General features: G+C 40.1%; 1 protein-coding gene across 5 annotated transcripts in view; it reads left to right on the top strand.

The window, feature by feature from the left end:
- The window catches only part of ACOX3 (acyl-CoA oxidase 3, pristanoyl), a 66,430-nt gene extending 56,273 nt beyond the window's left edge, over positions 1-10,157 (top strand). For all 5 annotated transcript variants that reach the window (XM_032767219.2, XM_032767220.2, XM_032767218.2 and 2 more), the window contains 4 exons: positions 1,340-1,514; positions 2,294-2,361; positions 3,128-3,214; positions 8,466-10,157. In XM_032767219.2, the coding sequence (XP_032623110.1) occupies positions 1,340-1,514; positions 2,294-2,361; positions 3,128-3,214; positions 8,466-8,585 (450 nt within the window). In that variant the 3' untranslated portion in view covers positions 8,586-10,157. The remainder of the gene's footprint in view (positions 1-1,339; positions 1,515-2,293; positions 2,362-3,127; positions 3,215-8,465) is intronic.
- The last annotated feature ends 4,448 nt before the right edge of the window (positions 10,158-14,605 follow it).

The raw sequence follows: 14,605 nt of genomic DNA, 5'->3' as shown, positions 1-14,605 counted from the left end.
CACCAACAGGGATATTGAGACACAGTTGACTGTGACTAGAGAATTGGTCTAATCATGAAATTCTGATCTAAATTCAGATCCAACCAATGAGGGTGAAAAAATCTCTCTCCCCTCCCAAAGTTTTATGGGTGGTCAGATGTGGTTTTTGTTGTTCAGGCTTATCTCTGGTAGTGACACTGATCAAGGGTGCTATTGAAGAACTATACAAAGAGAGTGGAATTATTTGGAATAGGATTTTGTTTTTTTAAATAGGCTGTCTATTGCAGTGATTTAAAAGAAACTGACCAACTGTGATTTACTGAACATAGAACAAACCCAACAAGTTGAATAATACGAAATTAATGCCTGTAGGAAACAATTGAGAGCAGTGTAACAAACTCTTATAACACAAACATCTTCCTATTCAGCTTTCAAATACATATTCATTCATATAACAACCTGTTTCAAATTTAAATTGTATTCCAGTTCAAGTGGCTATATAAAAGCTACCAAAGCTTCCTATGCAAATAATCAGTCCCTATATTTTTATCCTGTGTATTAGAAATATTGTAAGAGGTAGTGTTTTTTTTTTACCTTGCTAATAGGGTAAGAGCAAAGGGTTAGTTGTGTCATTCTTTCAAACAACATTAGAGTCAATGGGGACTAGTAAGCATTATGTCCAATAATGTTTATAGGATCAGACCCTTCCTTTTCCTATAATTTAGTAGAAAATTCTATCCCTGCTAAAGAATTCCATAAGATGGTTTAAAACAATTTATGGGAAGGAGAGCAGTCTCTATTCAGTACTATTGATTTTAGAATAATTTCTATAGAACCCTACTGGTATCATTCATATTAATTTCTATAGCATTTTCTATTCGAGCTCAGTGGGCATTAACAAGACCTTGGACCTGATTCTCAACTGTCTTCCACCTTCTGTAGTCATTTACACCTGTACAAAGTGGGTGTGAAATGCTGCCAGGTCAGAATGGTAGCATATTATACATCAGTTTTGCCTTAACATTGGACAGGTAGAAGTGACTGTACAAGTTAGGAGATGGTGGAGAATTAGGAACCTTATTTCCAGTTGTGGTAGATATGTTCATTGCCTTTCCGAAAAACCTAATTGTCCCTAGCCAAACAGACATTTGAAATGCACAATTTGAAAGCACTTCCCTAGGTGCACACTTCCCAGAGAGTCTTGTTTATTCGTTAAAACTTGAGCAGGATTGTCAGCTGGTGTAAATCGGCATAACTCCATTAACTTCAATGTTGCTGTGCCATTTTATAGCAGCTAAGGATCTGGCCCTTTTGTGTTTTGTTTGTCAACATGTTATTTAATCCTTTTCTATTTCTTAAGGTATACTATTGTCGTTCGTTAGCCATCGCTTTCATCGAGCAAACAGTCTTACAAAGGTATCATGAATACACTCATGATCCCGACACACCATCTACGCTCCAGCCTGTGCTAAAGCACCTTAGTGCTCTGTATGGACTGTGGTCTTTAAGTAAACACATGGCTGTGCTCTACCAAGGTGAGATCAAATCTATCTTCAGCGTGGATCACTTTTTAAAAAGCCCTAATTGTAGCCTTCATTTTTTCTGTACAGTGCATTGCACTTTGGCAAGGAGAGAGAGACACTCTTGACTGGAGTATACGATAGAACATTTAGTTATTGCCTGTGTAATGCAACATTACTGGGTAGGCTGTCAGAAGCAGGGATTTAACTCTGGATCTAAAAGTGTCAGCCTCTATTAGCTAACCTAAAAGCCTCAGCTCTGTTAGACCAAGGGCTGTATTGAACTTATTCACCTCTGTGAGATCCAACCCCTGGGGGAGGGCTGATCTATGGCCATACTGCAAGTGCAGCTTTGTCTACATGGCCCTGCAGTTCAGACTCCAGGGGAGTGAACTGCAGTGCACACTAGCATGCTGTGCCGAAACTGTCCCATGTGGATACTGCTGGTGCAAACTAAAAGTTCGTATTAACATAGTTCTCTTTCAAATAGGACTATGTTAATGGGAACTAGATACCTTTTAATTCACCCCCACAGCGTCCACCCAGGAAAGTTACAGTGCAGCACACTAGTGCATGCTCTGATTCACACACCCTGGGGCCATAGACACGCCTTGGGACTTACTTACACATGTATAATGCTGCTGGTGCCTAACGTAGCGAGTTATTAAAGTCTGCCTCTTGAGTGAGAAAGTCATAAATACTGAAGAGATTTATAAAACCATGTCATTGATAAAAGAAATACATCAACATGATCCTAGCTTCACCATTTAATTTCATTGTAAATCTATTTGCAGGTGGATATGTTTCAGGAGAGCAGCCTGGTAGATTCATGCAGCATGCTATTCTGGAGCTTTGTTCCAAGGTAAGTCTCTAACATCATTTTGGTATGAGTGGACAGCAACACACCATGCCAATAACAGAAGAAAGACATACCACTTACGTTGCACTTCAGGAGACTACCAGGATGCTGTCCTATTTGCAGTTGAATAGCCTGTTTTAAAAAGGGAAGCATTGGGTCAAATCCTGAGTATTCTACAAGAGCTCAAAGAAAGTCATATTTCATACTTTGAGGGAAAATTCTTGGAAGAAGATGCTTTGGATTTCATTTGTCATTTGAAGTAATGTGTTTATTGGATGAAATAGGAGGCCAATATAACACTTGAGAGCAGAAATGCCATTCTATTTATTTCATTATCATCTCTGCTCATAAATATTGTCTGTGTTATTTTTTTCTCAACACGTAGCTTTTCAAGCTAGCACACATTTTGACCAGGCAAGATATGAATTGTAAAGAAGAAGAATCTGGAAATTGTATGTTAATGAATGAGCTGTGTGTTAATCAGTTTCTATGGACATACACAGTACTGCCTAGATGAAAATAAAATTTAATGCTTTTAAGGAAAGCATGGAAAACTTCTAAAATACAGAGCTGGGTCTTTTTTTTTTTTTAATAAGCTCTGGAAGAAAGACAAAAATAGTGTGAATAGACAGTGTGTTGATAGTGGATCTTTCAAAGTGTAACTTCTTAAGGTACCATTGCCTGGTGGCTTCCAGCACTGCTTGTTGTTCGTAGGTACCCACAGAAATCTAGAAGAGCTGCCAAATTTATGCTTTTTGTTTTTAAACAGTTGAAAGATGATGCAGTTGCCTTGGTGGATGTCATTGCACCTCCTGACTTCATTCTGAACTCACCCATTGGCAGAGCTGATGGAGAGGTAAAGAGAAACCTTCCTGTGTTTGCAAAGCTAATAATTAAAATGGCATTTTTGTAACTGGACAAATTATCATAGCTTCTTTGACTTCAGTGGAGCTATGACAGTTTGCACTAGATGAGGATATGCTCCAGTATATGGGGAAGTCACAGTTGCTTTGGTAGAAATCTGTGCATACCCTAGATTGAAGAAGCTACTGTTCATCCCATAAGATCTCTTTTCTAGATATTTTAATATTTGGAGGGCTTCCAAAATCCTTCTAACTTTTCCAACTCTTCTGATTCCCAAACTCATTGAGTCTGGTTCTCTGTTACTATCTTCTTGTTCCATGATGCTGTACCTATGCACATAGACCCCCAAAGTGGACTGGTCTTTTTTACTTCTCTGTCATTTTGTCCAGCATAGTCTAATTTGCCATCTGTCATCACCCTGTGGGTAAAATTCTGGCCCCTTTGAAGTCAATAGCAAAACTCTCATTGATTGTAATGGAGCTAGATTTTCATCCTAGGTTGTTGTTTCTGTTTAGTTCTGTTGCTATGTCAAATTATTGTCTCATCAGATGTAATAGTTTTCACTTTACCAGTCTGAATCTTGTGTTTTTATTCCTTGCCCATATTTCTAACCTTTCTAGGAGTGATTCCTCTGACCTCACTGGTGCTCATAACACCCTCATTTTAGTGTCATCTGTGAATTTTTTTTCACGATTTTTAATGAAAATGTCTAATATGAGAGCAAACTGAAATTAAAACTTGTTCCAACTAAGAATTGTTATGGTCATGGCCTAAAAAACAGAGAAATTACGTTGCAACCTTCCAGAAAGATCTAGCACTACTTTATTTCTTAAAACCCAGAACCTTAACACACAAGAACCAAAACCAGAGACACAATGCATGCTGCTCCCTAAGGGAGATACTTTCAGCAGCATATAGTACGTACATGCATAGCCTTCCTAGCACAGACAGAAATAGCAGTGTAGACCGTGAGACATGAGGTAAGCAAGTAAAAGCATGGCGGACAGGTGTAGGGATGTATCCAGAGTACATACACTACATGCTGTCTGCTCACTCATGCCATGCCTCTGTCAGAATGGAGTCTTGTTGCATCCCACTGCTGGAGCCTTTTCCCTCTGTAGGCAAAGACTTCAGCAGCAGGAAAAAGCCCAGCAACTCCCTGACACTGGAGCCCTTCCCTGCCACAGGGAAAGACGCCAGCAGGGAATGTCTCTGGCAGTGGGGGATGTAGCAGGGAAAACGCTCATCCTTTCCCTGCTGCTACCTCCCTGCCAGAGCCTTTCACTAACACATGTAGCTATACACTGAAGTGTGGCTGCAGCCTGCTTTAAACTGCTGCGTATAGCTACACGTACACTACATGATGCTGAAATTGGTGTGTGGTATAGATGGCAGAAATGCACAACTCACCCCACCTTTCTCTAGGCTGGCTCTTGGCTGACTGACAGCAGAGGATCCAGACTCCATGCTCAGAGCTCCCTAGCCTGTAAACAGGACCAAGAAACCCCTTAGGATTTGAAGGCGACAGCTTGTAATTTCGACAGTTTTCAATACCCCGCAAGAATGATATTAACAGAAAGCGTGTCATGAGAGAATCACATTTATTCAATGAGAGTATATAACATGATATCTGGAAGTGTCTTGTGATGGATTGAGACGGCCCATAGCTTGCAAAGTAACAGATACACTTACAGACCAGAAATAATAACACCACCACCACTGTGCTTTACACCATTATTGGGAGGATCTCAAAGTATTTTACAAACACTAATTAACTGAGCCTCAAACCAGTTTGGTTTAAAAAAAAAAAAAACGGGTGAAGATTTTCAAAAGTGGTTTTGGATCCCCAACTTGGGGCACCTTTCAGAGGCCCTGATTTTGAAGAGGATAGATTCTCATCGCTTTCTGAAATCAGGCCTCTTCAAAGGGTCTCATGTTGGGCACTCAAAATCACTTTTGAAAATCTCGGCCAGAGTGTTTCAGTGTCTGCCTTCATCGTAGTGTCATTCAGTCAGTTCTAGCACCATCTAAGCAATACATTGTGCCGTGGGTCCTAGAAGTGCTGCTCATTTGCAGATATCCCTTTGTGCGTGTCAGTTTCTTCCTCCATCCAGTTAAGAGTAAAAGGCATTGGAAAGTGTCGTTCTGTACAGCTGGATGATTCTCGTAAAATTTCTGTTCTAAAAACTTCTCTTAGTGGATCTTACTAGCCTCTTACATCTGCGGCTGAACAAAACAATATGCACTGTTTTCTGAGAGCTACAGTGAATACACTGGATAGGTACAGCTCACAGAACAGGGTGGTGCAGAGCTGCACTTTCCCTCAAGGAACAGTGAAAAGTATTCAGAATGCCCCCTTAGCAGAAAGCACTTACTACAATACCCACCCCTTCATGAGGCGCTGCTTTCCCCAGTGCACTATTGGTTCCCCTTCCTGGGAACACAAATGGAACAATCTCTGCTCTCATAAGCAGACACATGACAATTCTGCCTGGCCTGTGTGCAGGCCATGCTAGGGTATAAGAATGTTCTTTAAATATTGGGTCTGATCCAAAACATGCTGTACTATATTGACATCATTCCCTTTGTCACCCATATTGTGTACTTGGGTGAGGGCCAGGCAAAATCTGGCCCTGTGTCATGTGGTACAAAGCTCGTTTAAAAAGTATTTCATTCCTTCTACGAGAGAGACTAAAGATGACTCATCTGCCCTGTTAGTCCCATGGATGTCTGCATTCCAGGAACCCTAAGTAGCATTTTCAGCTTTATCTTGTGCAGACACCGATTAAAATGTTGTTCTAGACACATCATCAAAGTGCTGAAGACAGTTTTTGTTCCACGACCTTGTTTACTGCTTGAACTATCAACAACATAAAAATTAACTAGTCTAAATGAAAGAGCCACCCTGTTCCTAATCAAACTACCCAAAATAAAAGCAGTAACTTCTAATTCACTTATTCGATTGCAGGGGAGTCATTACCAAAGAGTCAGATACATAGAATTAGGGGGAGGTGGTCATTTTCATGGCACTGAACAGTCTACCTGTGACTTTGTTAGACTCTTCTAGACCTGGTAGTTTTGGAGTATGGCCTCCCAAGGATGGGACTCCCCATCAATAGGAGCGTTATTCATGGGGGGAAAGGGCTAAACTCATCCTGTAGCTAAGTGTCAGCAATTGCATAGTCAAAATTTCACACTTGCATGTCTGCTTTTAGGTACTCAAATTCCTATTTGGGCACCTAAATTGGTGATTAGATTTTCATAAATGTCCTTAAAGTAAAGCCACTTGTTTCGGTGGCCCATAAGGTTAGGGTACTTGGTGGAGTTATACAGATTCTTGCCTTTATTAAAGCTTAGGGATAAAATTTTCAAAAGTGTCTCTGAGACTTAGGAGCCAAAGTCCCACATTGAAAATGGAATAATCAAAAGCACCTCAGTGCCTAACTCCTATAGGAGTGAAATCCCTTTGTGAAAATTCCACTAAGTGCCTACCTGCATCTCTAGGTACCTAAATACCTTTAAAAATCTGTCCCTTATGCAGTTAGGAGCCTAAATCCCATGGACTGTCAATGAGTCTTAGGCTACCAATTGCCTGCTAAGTTTCCATTTAATGTTTTTGAGAAAGTGGTTTAGAGGGAATAATTTAAAAAAATGACTAAAACATGAACCACCTACATAGCGGGAAAGGGAAATTATGGTTCTTAAGTAAAATTAGGGCCACAGTTATGAGTCAGAATCCAAAGGCAAAATAACTGAAAGCAGAAAATTAGAAAGAAAACTGTGCAAATGACTGTAAATGTGAATGTTAAACTATCCAATAAGAAGCAGAAGAAATTGATGGAAGATAGTGGATCTCACTGGTTAATAAATTACAGACAGCTTGTATTTCAGGAGGTAAAAATAAAGAGAATGAAGAATAGAAAGGCAATGGAAAAACAAAGTACAGACTGCAGTACTGTACAGGCCAGATCATCTGAATGTAACAGGGGAATGAATTTCATTTGGATAATCAAGGTTTTATTAAGGTAGAGTTGGTGGGGTCAGGAATGTGCAGTTCTTAAACTGTGCAGGAAAGAGGCTTTAGAACTTACTGTGCAGCTTTAGGACTGAATGATTCAAGAGTTAAGCTACCTGGAAGACTTGGATGCCTAGTTCCCATCCAAGGCAGCTTTGAAAATCTCAGCCTAAGTGTATAAAGTTTTCATGAGCTTTTCAGTACTAAATCTACCATTTTGCATGCTGAGGTCAAACCAACTTTTGTATGGACCCAAGTGTCTCAGTTAACCATGGTCCAGAAAATCAAAGTTCAAATGTATTTACTATTTTGGAGATTCTTTGCAATTTTTATTTAAAACATGTAGCACCAAAGCCTCAACTGGTGTAAATTTGTGTAGCATCATTGAAGCTATTGTGATTGACACCAGGTGAGAATCTGATCTCCGTCACCTCCTCCCATTTTTCTAGGATGGTATTAAAAAGTTTAAATTAATTGTGAAACTGTCAAATATTTCCAAATAGTAAAAGGCATAATCTGACTAGTGCTCAACAGATCTACACTATTAAAGTGGCCTTTTGCAGAATTTATTTCCCATTTAATGCTTTTAGCTGGGCTGTATAAAATAACAATTTGGGAAAGACTGATGAATTAACAATGTGCTGATGGGAGAGGAATTTCTGATGCTCAAACAGAAGTGTTCACATCTGGGAGAAAAATTCTGTAACTTGCCAAAAACATACAGAGAGAAGGGTAAAAACAGAGTATTTTCAGCTTTAACTTCCAGAGGCATGGACAGAGTGAAACACGGCTTCATTTCATTTTTCCTGTATGAACTGTGCTTGTTGAGATAACTGAAATAAAGATGGAATAAAAAAAATCACTGAGAAAATTAAGTAGAAATCAAGAACCTTAGAGTTTTCACTGTTTTTCTTTTGCTTCATGATTGTTTTATAGCAGTTAAAAAGTTGAAAGGCCAGATCCTTAGGTGGCACAAATCAGCCTCACTCAGCTAAGTCAACACGGCTAGTCCAGTTTACCTCAGCTGAAGATCTGATCCCAGATTTGTTTTGTTCTTGCTTTCATGTAATTATGCACTTTATTTTGTGCTTATTCCTTGTGCTTGTTCTGTATTCCTAGAAATACAGTTGCAATTCCATTTTAGTTGGTTTTATTTGAATTGTTTAAACTTTTGTAAAATTTAAATGATTTTCTGCTTACGGTAATCTACATGTTTCTTCTTTTGTAGCTGTATAAAAATCTGTGGACAATAGTCCTTCAAGGCAGCAAGGTGCTGGAGAGACCATCATGGTGGGCAGAATTTTGTGTTAATAAACCCGTTGTCGGCAAGCTGAGGTCGAGGATGTAGATCAAACATGTAAGAGTGGCCCAGTAGGGCAACGACTGATAACATATTTCAGACACTGAGAGGAAGGAGCACATATTTCAAATGAAGGAGATTTCATACAGAAGATGCCAAGAGATACAATGAGTTTGAAATCAGATATGACCCAATCTTAAGGACTGTTGACATAATGGCAAGAACAGTGCAACACATCTGCATGTAGTTCATAATAATCATGCTAATGTTAATCAGTCATCGATTAAAAGAAAAAAAGTCTCATTAAAGTTAATTGCTTTTCACAGCTTCAGTACATATAAAACTAAATATTACTTTCATCAGTGTCCTGACAGCAAATAGGGTCTAAAAGTCTTGTAATTGCTGGCATGCTACAGACGTTAAACATGCAAAAAAGTCTACCTTGAACTGTGAACAGACAGAACAGTTTTACTTTTTCAAGTTTCTGGGAGAGTGTTAGCAAAGCAAAGGGGTATTTAGAACATGGCAGGATTTTCAGTGGGCATAACCTAAGATAGCATCACTGGAATTGAGTAAGTGAGTTTCTTTGAAGTCCATGAAGCTGCTGTGCTTTACACTATCTGTTCCACAACGTTTAAAATAGTTGATTGTTCTTTCAGTGCAAGAGATGTGATAAGTTGACTTCCAGTTTGAGGTTTTGATTAATCCTCAAGTTTTGTATCACTGTAGATATAACTAATTCAAAGTTTCTCATTCACTTGTCATTGTTATGTTAATTTATGGTAACGCAAATGTAAAATGATTGTATAACTTCACTAGTAGTTAGACTGTTTTATTTTTTTCCCCCTTCTATAGTGTTAGCGTTTAAGCTCAACAGACCAATTGGTGCAAGTCAACACATGTTGGCGCTGCACCTGCTTCCTTCAGGTCTAAATTTAGTCCAGTAATCTGGAAGTGGGTTGTTAAAAATAAACAAAATGATTTCTATTGCCAGATGTTGTAGACATTTAGTCAAGGACAAGAAAGTAGAATGATAATTACTGCAGCTGAAGGAGAACCTTTGTTTATATGTTTAGTAAATATTCCCCAAGTAATGAGTAGTTTCCTTTGCAAATGAAGAGACACTAGTAAGTTTTTGAAGTACTGAATATTTTATATTTTTAAAATAAAATCTGGAAAGATTTTCTATACTGTATAATATCCCTGTTACTCTGAACTGATCTAGGACCAAATCCTGCCCATCGTACTCACATGAGCTGTTCTATTCAGGCTTGGGGACTGTTTGTTAGGAAGGTGTCTAGGAAAGTGTCTAGGATTCAAGGCTTAATCCTGTGCCGTTAAAGTCAATGAGAGTTTTGTAATTGACTCTCAATGGGAGCAGAATCAAACCTCTGGCCCTTAGTGGATTTTTTTTTTTAATTGTCACCATTCTGTTCCAGCTCTACACTTATGATTCTGATGAAGTGTTTCAATGTCAGAATTCCAACATTTGTAAGTCTTTATAGTGTTATGACTCAAATATTAAATAACTGTTATTGTGCTGTTTTTTTGTGTTCAAATATTACTAGAATACATTTAATCAAAGTAAAAAATAAAGTGGTATTTTCAGGTTTTGCCATATGATCAAGTAATTATATTGCTCCTTCTAAAGTTTCACCAAAAATCAGATCGAATGTAGGAGGTGTTTCACTGCTGGAAAAGCCATTGAAAGGGCATTTCGTTTTTAACAGTGTGCTCTCAGAGAATCTCAAGGTACATTTTCCAAAGCAGAAACCTTTTAAAGTTTCAGTTTAGGTTGCTAAGGGCAATTCAAGAGATTAGTTTAAATTCCCTCAAAGTGAAAACTTCTTATTTTAAGCCCTGCCTGGAGTTCTCATTTTCTTTTCTTTTTTTCTGTTCATTTTCTCTTTCCTGTTGTGTGGCAGAGGATCTAAGCTCTCTTTTCCCAACTGCTTTTTCTAGCAACACCCTTTCACACCGAAATTCAGAATGGCCCAACAGAAACTTTCTTCTAGCAACTGGTTTATATAAAATAGATGTAAACATGGCCAGATTTATTAAAACTCCTCATGCATATCAGAATTGTTTTTCTTTGAACTGCTTCATCTTCTTAATTCAGACTATCCAATAGGTGGCATCATCCCATAGACAAAATTTTAACACTGTTCCACAGAAGCAGAAGCAGCAGTACTGTGCTTCAATCCATACACACAGAAGGCAGGGACTCTTGCAATTGTACTATTTTTGTTTGTATAAATCAGTGGTCCCCAACCTTTTCATCTGGCGGGCACCGGAAGAAGGACCGTGGCGGCAGTTGAGCATCCACGGAAATACCACTGAATTTCTGCGGCATTTCGGCGGCGACGCCTCTCGATGACGCCGCTTGGCAAGCGGCGTCATCAAGAGGCGTCACCGCAGAAATTCGGCAGCATTTTGGCGGATGCTCGACCGTCAGCCAGGACATGGGTGCATTTAGATGCCCCCATGGGAGCCATGGCACCCACAGGCACCACGTTGGGGACCCCTGGTATAAATGTTACATTAACTTTAAATATACAGAAGAGGCCCAGTCATTATTCATATCAAAAGCCTACATTAATGCTGTGTGTTCCTGCTACATTGATGAGCAAATATCTGAGTGACCACCAAGGGAACTGTACATACCAGTTCTCTCCATCAGTGTGACTTGTGTGATTGGTCTCCACAGGAGAAGAGGAGACAATGGCATATCAAAGGTACGGCCAGTTAGCACACAGTGCAAATACCCCAACGCATGGTCCTATTAATATATTTATTATTAGGATTGTGGTAGCACCCCAATCAGAACTGAGACCCCATCATGCTAAGTTCTGGACAAACTCACAGGAAGACACAGTCCTTGCTCTGAAGAGGTTACAATTAAATGTGAAACCACAACTAACAAGAGGGGAAGAAGTGGGGAAAAATAGGGTAACTCATATATGTAACTACAGAAACTAACTACGGTGTACGCATAACTTGATGGCTGTGGGTCATCTGAGAGATTTGATTTTTCTTTTAAATATCAGCTCGCCCCAAGCGAAATATACTGAAATTCAGACTTCTTAACATTAAATACTTTAAAGAAAAAACCACTAAAGATGTGCACCACTGATGTATACCCTGTAAACACTTACACACTTATACATGGAACTAGTATTTCCTATATCACATCAGTGCATATATGACTTAGGGAAAATTTTCATTAGCCATATTACAGTTATTATTTTAAAATTCACCACTCTGGCCAAAAAAATTAAAAAAGATGAATTAAATAATAGTTCTGTCTTTGTAAGAGCAAAAGACAGACAGTAATTCTGGCCTCTACCACCTAGCTCTGGTGCCACGGTCAACTAGCAAACCCTCTTCCCAGACCTATGTTGGTAAGACAAAAATAATAATAAATTTCAAACCTGGGTGGAAGGGCTGTGTGCAAACTGAAAGACTGATGTGCATGGGAAGAAAAAGGTATAGCACAAAAAGAGCTTGAGAAATGACTCTCATTTGGAGATTTCATAAAAGGGGGATAGGAATAGGTAAAAAAGCTTTTAAAGAGCCCATCTAATCACTGTTTGGAGTATATACGGCATCTACTGGAACCTTGGTTTGTTTACATATTCATGCAGAGTAGGTTTAGATGAAAGGTGCTTGGGGATAGGTGAGCCGAGAGGTATATATGCATATGCTGTGGGAATAACCAACACCTTCATGAGGGCATGTGACCAATGAAGTGTGGAATCTACCTATTTGAGTGATCACCTCTTCCTCCTCCCCCCTCCTCCCATGACATACTGCCACAGCGGGGGTAATTAGAAGCATTTGAGCTGAACCCTCCTTAAGAGGAGGCTCTTTGTAAGGGCACTGGGATTATGGAACATGCACTGAAATAACCCAGGTTTGATGACTTTCAGCATGTTGCAAAAGCCATTCATTTGATAGGGATTTTTGGAGATGGTTGAAAGTAAGTTCCTGAATACAGTAAAGGATGGAAAGGATCAGTTTTCTCACGTTGGTGTACTGAGTGTTATACAGATAAGATTTTGTTAAAAAGGCTTGTGGGTGCTTAGACCCAGATCCTCAATGGAACCTAAGTCCCATTAATTTCAGTGCAAGTTAGGTCTTAAATACCTTTAAGGACCTGGGCATAAGTGAGGGCGTGTCTTCACTACTGGGTTAAGTCGACCTAAGTTACACTACTCCAGCTATGTGAATATCGTAGCTGGAGTCAACATAGTTTAGGTCTACTTAACCCAGTGTCTTCACTGCGCTGTATCAGGAGATGCTCTCCGGTCGACTTCCCTTACTCTTCTTGGAGAGGTGGAGTACTGGGGTCGACCGGAGCACGCTCTGCTATCCATTTAGCCAGTCTTCACTAGACCTGCTAAATCAGCACCCACTGCCTCGATTGCAGCAGCGTCGATCTTCCCCATAATGACGATAAGCCCTAATTATCAGGGCACCTAGGCCTAGATCCACAAGAGATACTATGGTGCCTAAACCCCAGATTTAGGTGCTACTGCAATCCACAAACTCCCACTCAGCTGCTGCCTAACCCTGCAGGCAGCGGCAACGGAAGGACTCCAAAGGGGAGGAAGGTCAGCACCAAGTTGCAACGCCACTCACTCAAATTTTGCCCCATCATCCCTCCGTCATGCCAGCAGGGAAGAGGTTCCTTACACCACCTCACTCTGGTCAGGGGCTCCTTGCCTCTCCCGCATTTTACGCCCCTGCCAAGTCAGATTCTCTAAAGCAGGAAGTGGCAATGACCCTTCTCCTGTCTCTGGAGCCTCTGCTTATAGGCACCTAAACTTACTTGGCAGCTATATTTTTGCTGTGCAAATCCCCTAGGTGCCTTATTTGCTGGGTACGCATACTGCTGCCTTGCACAGGCACCTGGATGCCTAGCTCATACCTGTGCCCCAGCATGATCCTGCATATCTCACCTCTGGGCCCAATCCAGCAGGCATGCTCAGAACTTACCTAATGTCACACACAACAGCAGGAGCAAGAATGACAGCAAAAGTTCCCTTATACTCTTTAGCCCCGTAGTTAGGGCTCTCCCTTGAGAGGCAGGAGACCTCTTTTCAAATCCCTGCTCCTCATCAGGCAGATGGGAGGGTTGAACTGGGTCTGCCATATCTCGTGGGAGTTCCCTACTACTAGGCCAGAGGTTATAAGGGAAGCTGGTTCCTCCTCATCCTCTTCTCCCCCTCAAGCTGCTTTTTGGCACACAAGACTGGCTTAGGCCCCTGACTCTAATGCAGGGTTTCTGGTTGTGGATTTCAAGCATAGATAGAGACCCAACTCTGTAAGAGGGACAAAACTTAGGCAACACTCATTTCATCAGCATGTCCCATAAGCCTTTGTGAATCCTACTCTCCATCACTCTCTCGTCATGCACTGTATCCCTATAGTCTAGGTGCTTTACCCAAGGTTAAAGATTCCAGTGATTGTCCAGGTGCCTAAGTCCCTTTGTGGATCTGGGTCATAGTGTTTCTGTGCAGGTGTTTTAATAACTATTAACGCAGGAATACATGGAGCAATGACTGATATCTCTTTAGATTTAATGTTGCTGTATTTTCATATTAATGGAATGTCCTTTTCTTATAGATTCAAAAATTATTCAATGGTTCTGGAGATCTTTTAGAGGGAGCATTTGGGAGTAGCTGGAACTAACTGTCAAGTGAGAGATTAATTTACAGAGGTTAAAGGCAGCATGGAGAGATGTAATGAAATTTGGTATGCTGTACTAAATCACATGGCAGAGACTCAATTACTACTGCAGCATTTAATGTTGCTAAAAGCATTCTGCTTCTTTTACAAGATATTAAATAGTACATGTTTGCCTTGGTTTGGTACCTGTGGATAAGTCTGCAAAAATCTACTGTATCTGTTATGTTCTCAGGCTACATGTCTCATTGTAAGGCTGTCTTTGTCTTCATGTTTTATTTTCTGAAAATAAAGTCCACCCCCAAGTCTCAGTAGAAATGGAGTCTATCTATCCACTTTCACTCTGAACATATCTAACAAAGCAATGTTTGAATGGAGAA

This window comes from Chelonoidis abingdonii, chromosome 5, assembly GCF_003597395.2.
Source record: "Chelonoidis abingdonii isolate Lonesome George chromosome 5, CheloAbing_2.0, whole genome shotgun sequence".
Taxonomy (NCBI): domain Eukaryota; kingdom Metazoa; phylum Chordata; order Testudines; family Testudinidae; genus Chelonoidis; species Chelonoidis abingdonii.
Note: the sequence above shows the minus strand (reverse complement) of the source record. Positions and strands in the feature narration are given on the sequence as shown.